Source organism: Kogia breviceps, chromosome 14 (genome assembly GCF_026419965.1).
Source record: "Kogia breviceps isolate mKogBre1 chromosome 14, mKogBre1 haplotype 1, whole genome shotgun sequence".
Lineage (NCBI taxonomy): Eukaryota > Metazoa > Chordata > Mammalia > Artiodactyla > Physeteridae > Kogia > Kogia breviceps.
Window position 1 is genome coordinate 67,598,464 of NC_081323.1, and position 6,025 is coordinate 67,604,488.

General features: G+C 50.4%; 1 protein-coding gene across 2 annotated transcripts in view; it reads right to left on the bottom strand.

The window, feature by feature from the left end:
• Positions 1–1,317, bottom strand: part of SMG1 (SMG1 nonsense mediated mRNA decay associated PI3K related kinase) — a 97,981-nt gene extending 96,664 nt beyond the window's left edge. The window contains exon 1 of one of the 2 annotated variants that reach the window (XM_059038056.2): positions 856–1,317. In XM_059038056.2, coding sequence (XP_058894039.2) covers positions 856–941 — 86 coding nt within the window. In that variant the 5' untranslated portion in view covers positions 942–1,317. The remainder of the gene's footprint in view (positions 1–855) is intronic. The other variant, XM_067013777.1, reaches the window with a different exon arrangement.
• Between the last annotated feature and the right edge of the window lie 4,708 nt (positions 1,318–6,025).

The following is a 6,025-nucleotide window of genomic DNA, read 5'->3' on the forward strand; positions in this document are numbered from 1 at the left end:
GTTAGGATTCCACTGCCGAGGCCCAGGTTCCATCCCTGGTTGGGCAACTGAGATCCTGCAATCGGCCCGGGGTGGCCAAAAAGGGTGGCGGGGCGGGGGGGGGGACGACTCGATCCTCCTCATATACTCACTTCCAACTAGGCCCCAAACCTGTCTGAAATCAAATCAAATTCTCTACTACTCTAAGCAACTGTCCGCACAAGTGTCCGGGTATGAATTGCTCTCCGCCAGAGTAACTGCCCCTGCACCTGGGGAAAACTTCATTTCCTAGTACCAGGGTCGGTCGGCCCCATTAACACAGTCACAATCTAGTCTCATGCTCCACAACTACGCTGTTGTCAGAGTAAGGCCTTGGAGTGTTGGGTTTTGTTTTCTTTTTTTAATATTAACACGTGGGGGTCACAGAAGGGATCCCAGTTAAGGAAATCTTTCACGTGGGGACTCAAAGGGTTAAAGATCAGGGAAGTTAGTGGGTAACAGAGAGGGTCCCGTACTCTCAGAATCCCCCAACTCATATTCCAACTTGAGGGCAAGGTGGCAAGTAAAAAGTGCCCCCACCGCCAGGTCCCCCTTCCTTCACCCAACTCCTAGGCCAGTGCCTTCTCCCGGCGCCCTGGCTCTCGGCTCCAGCCCGCAAGCTGAAATGCAGGGAGAGGGGAGGCATTTAGGCCTCGCCTCCCAGCGGCCTTCCTCCCCCGGCCGGGGCGGGAGGGGACCCAGGAAGCCGCGCCTGGTTCCCCGGGGCGCGGGGGGGGGGAGCTTAGGCCGCGCCTCCCACCCCGGCGGTCCTAGGCCTCGGCCCGCCCGAGGAGGGGCCCGGGATCGGGTCGGCGGGCTGGGCGCCGGCTCACCCACCTGGGTTGCCAGTCATTCCAGCTCCGCGGGTACTTGGTGCCACCGCCGCCGCTGCTCAGCCGAGACCCCGGGGCTCTGCGGCTCATTACCTTCCCCGACACGACATGGCCAAGCGCCGCCGCCCGAAGAAGCGCGAGTCGCCGCCCGAACCGGCCGCCGCCGACACTTCGCTCCGGCCCGGGGCTGAGGAGGAAGCCGAGCAGGAGGAGGAGGCGGCGGAGGGCGGGGGAGGCGGACGGCCGTTCCGGGTTCCGCCTGAGCCCGCAGCGCAGGACTGGGAGGCGGGAGCGGCGCGGTGAGAGGGAGGCGGAGGAAGGGGAGGCGACGTCTCTTACAGGGCCGTACGCGGCCCGCGACGCCGGGGCGCAGGAGGAGGAGAACAGGGAGGAGGAGGCGGTGGCTGCGCCGCTCACACAGCCACAGTTACCCCACCTCCCGGCTCCGCCCGCCGCGCCGCCGCTGCCGCACAGCATGCTGGGAGCAAGGGGCGGGGCTGGAGCCCGCCGTGCAAGGAGAGGGGCGGGGCCGAGTTGAAGGGCGGGGCCTGGTGTGGGTGGAGGCGGGGACTGGGCGGGGATGGGGCGGGGCCAGGCTCAGCGGGCGGACGATCCTCCCGCGCCCTATGGTAGTCTGCATTCCGCGGACCACGCCGAGGTCCGGCCTCGCCGCAGGGGATCACGGGAGAGGGGAATCTCCGCCACCACTCCCACACGCACACCCTCCCGCTTAAGCCCGGGAAAACACCTGATCCCCTGAGGGCCGGGCAGTAAGGTGTAAACAAGCATACAATTAAGAACCTGGGGTGCCCTTGCGGCGGCGGGGGGTGGGGGGCGCTGCGCGCGCGCGCGCACACACAAACACACACACACACACACACACGGAGGCGTGCCTTTAGGGTTCACGTGCCTCCAAGTTCCTCACCTTCTACGGTAAAAAGTGGAAATTAAAAAAAAAAAAGAGAGAGAGGGTGGATATCTATTTACCCAGCCTCCACCTGAAATGCCCATGGAGTCCTGACACCTTGACCATTTCTTCACATTGCAAAAACCTAAATTAAATAGAGAAAGCGGAGTACTCTCGAGCATCAGACCCGATTCCCTGCAATGTGAAATATGCTCTGAAATCCTCTCACCGTTACACTTGCCCACCTTCCCCTCCAAAAAGCGTCGGGGGGCTGGGGGTCAAACCTGAGCACTCTCCCCCACAGCAACAATCCCCCAGAAAGACATCACTAAAGCATCTGATACATGATGTGAATGCCATCCATATACATTGAGAAAAGGTCAGCAAGATGCACATCGAACAGGTAACAGGAGTTACCTTTGGGGAGAATAGTCAAAAGGATCTTACCCTTGTCTGCACAGAGGGTCTTAACCTATTTTATGCTGCAAGAAGAAAGTATTTATATGTTGCTTGTGTGATTAAAAATGGTTACCAAAAGTACTTGAGATTATGAGGTGTTACACACTCATCCCGCTTCAACCCTGGGCTCCTTTCTTGTGCCCACCAACCCCTCATAAAGGTATGATCCTGCCAGTTCTAGAGGATGGAAAGTTAGATTTTCAAAAGCACTTTTCTCCCCTCTCCCCTCCACCCATTCAGGAAAAAAGAAACTCCTCTGAACTGGGGCTATTTGACTCAACACAGAAATTCCCACTAGGTCAGACCCAAGCATGGTCACCCACATGTGTAAAAAAAAATTTTTTTTAATAAAATACTTGAGTGAAGAGAGATACATCTGGAAGGTACACACTTTAACCTGAAATTTGCCCTGGGTTCCCCTGCACTTGCTGTGAGGAAGGATCCCACCCAGTTGTAAACGGGCCCTAGAAGAGGTATCCTTTCTTCCCTACTCTCTGATGAAGAGAAAAAGTCCCTCTCCAATCGAGTCCCAAGATTAGGGTCCCCTCACTCAGTATGGTTCTCTCTGGAAAATTGTTAATCCTGCCACAAGGTATTTTGGTTTGTTTGTAGTTAATGTCTAATTACATAAGCAACAGTGAACATATTGTCCTCATGTATGTTTTTAATGTGCAGCCTAATCATGATTTATTCTTTCATTCAACATTCAGCAAAATTTATTGAGCATCTACTAACCAAGCAGTTGGGGACAGGGACAGAGATCCAGACTCAATCCCTGTCCTCAAGCAACTCTGGGAGTAGGGGTCAGAGAGAGAGATCTATTATTAGAAATGTCTGGAATTGTTATGTTTGCTCAGTCTCCCCTCTCTCCACCATCCTGCAAGCCTGTCTTGCAATCTGACTAAAAAGGCCCCTTCCCCCAAAGCCTATTCTTAATTCTAAGTTTTGACAATTCTTGGACCTGTCTTCCTCAGATCCTTTTCTTTTTGCGCTCCAGGTAATTTGATGCTCTCTTCCTCTTTGGGACCCTCAGACCCATGAACAAATGGCTGATGTAGCAAATTAATCATTTTGACTTGCTTCCACAGTTGATTGCAACAAAGGTGCAGCGACCAAATTATGTCAATTGTTCAGATTCCAAAATGATTCCCAACAGAATAATCAGAACCTTAGACCCCTGAGAAAAATGTCAGGAGTCCTTTAACCTTTTCAAATTACCGAACAGCAGAGTACTTCAAGGAAGGGCTCTGGGTTCAAATTCCAACTCCACTTAAGAGCTGAGCGAGCATCAGCAAATCTCCTGACTCTCGCAGTGCCCCAGGTTCTCATCTGTAAAATGAAGATGATAATATTAGCACTGACCTCTTGAGGATGTTGAGAGGATGAATAGCGATCTTGCATGTAAGGTGTTTTTCACAGTGCCTTCCACATGGTAAGCAATAAAAAAAAATTACCTAAAAATCAGATTCACCACTTCTCTGAAGCACATGGCTATTTGGATAATATTTGACCAATGAAGAACAAGAAAAAAAAAAAAAAAACGTAGCTGGCAGGGGTTGTGCCCAGTTGCTCAAACAATTCCTTCTTATTTATCATTGTTTTTTCTACTTCTTTCATGGAAATGATTAACCCTCAAAAACAGTGTTGACACAGGGGAGGTGTGAGGACATAGGAGGTGGGTGAGTGTCATTTGGCATCAACTTCCTGGAAAGCAATTTAAGAGTGTGTATCCAAAGACTTAAAATTAACGCCCTTTCCCCCACTAATTCTTCTCCTGGGAAACTATCCTAAGGAAATGTGCCACACTGCAGACAAAGTGATTTTCTTAAAATAAAAATCAGATCATGCGAACATCCTACTTAAAATGCATCAATGGCGTCCCATTCTTAGGATAAAATCCAGACTCATCATTACTAAGAGCCTGTAAACGCTGGCTTCTCCTGCACTGCAAACATTCCAGGGCTGCTCATACCCAAAACAGGATCCTAACAATGGTTCTAAAGTTTGTCCTAGGGCTTCCCTGGTGGCGCAGTGGTTGCGAGTCCGCCTGCCGATGCAGGGGACACGGGTTCGTGCCCCGGTCCGGGAAGATCCCACATGCCGCGGAGCGGCTGGGCCCGTGAGCCATGGCCGCTGAGCCTGTGCGTCCGGAGCCTGTGCTCCACAACGGGAGAGGCCACGACAGTGAGAGGCCCGCGTACCGCAAAAAAAAAAAAAAAAAAAGTTTGTCCTCATAGTAAAATGCCCTTAGGTAGTCTGTACCCCAATGAAATCAGGATCTCTCAGTGTAGACTCAGGTTGATACCTGAGTATCAACTTTTGACTTCCCCAGGGGATTCTAATGCGCAGCCAAGATTGAGTAACACCACTTTTGAGCACCTAAGCACTGAAAAAGTTATTGGGAACCCCACCACATCCTCACACCTCCCAATACATGTGGACTATAAAGACAATTCTTAACCACCGAGAAGAAAGAATTAAAAGCCCGGTTTTTCCCATGATGACTACTTGGATACTTAAAAATATATACACATCAAATATGATCAGGGCTTCCCTGGTGGCGCAGTGGTTGAGAGTCCGCCTGCCGATGCAGGGGACACGGGTTCGTGCCCCGGTCCGGGAAGATCCCACATGCCGCGGAGCGGCTGGGCCCGTGAGCCATGGCCGCTGAGCCTGCGCGTCCGGAGCCTGTGCTCTGCAACGGGAGAGGCCACAGCGGTGAGAGGCCCTAGTACCACAAAAAAAAAAAAAAAAAAAAAAAAAATGATCAACTGAAAACTTTCCAAAATTTTTTTCTCACTTCTTTTAGTAGTTTTGCTTCACTGGTTCCATTAGCACTTTTTCATTCCACTCCAATAATAGAGACAGAATTTCAGTTCCTGAAACACACTTAGCCTCTCCAGCCCCTGCACTTTTTTGTACTTGCTGTTCCCTCTGCTTGGAATGCCTTTCCTACCTTTACTCCCATCAAGGTTGGTACTGGGGTAAAGAGTGGAGTGCCTCTGGGGCCAAATTTAAGAAGGCATTCACTCTTGAGGTTGTCCAAGTGCCAACCCTGCACCTGCAGCAGCCTGCGAGTGAGTGCCTCCTTGAATTAGGGCCTCTAGGCACCTCTGTTGTCTCACCCTACTTCTGGCCCTCTTTTCCTGGCCCATCTCAAGTCTTTTTTTTTTTTTTTTTAACATATTTACTGGAGTATAATTACTTTACAATGGTGTGTTAGTTTCTGCTGTATTAACAAAGTGAATCAGCTATATGTATACATATATCCCCTCCCTCTTGCGTCTCCCTCCCACCCTCCCTATACCCCCTCTAGGTGGTCAAAGAGCACCGAGCTGATCTCCCTGTGCTATGCAGCTGCTTCCCACTAGCTATCTATTTTACATTTGATAGTGTATATATGTCCATGCCACTCTCTCACTTTGTCCCAGCTTACTGTGTCCTCAAGTCCATTCTCTATGTCTGCATTTTATTCCTGTCCTGCCCCTAGGTTCTTCAGAACCATTTTTTCTTTTTTTTTTTTTTAGGTTCCATATATATGTGTTAGCATACGGTATTTGTTTTTCTCTTTCTGACTTACTTCACTCTGTATGACAGTCTCTAGGTCCATCCACCTGACTACAAATAACTCAATTTTGTTTCTTTTTATGGCTGAGTAATATTCCATTGTATATATGTGCCACATCTTTGTTATCCATTCATCTGTCGATGGACACTTAGGTTGCTTCCATGTCCTGGCTATTGTAAATAGAGCTTCAATGAACATTGTAGTACATGACTCTTTTTGAATGATGGTTTTCTCGGGGTA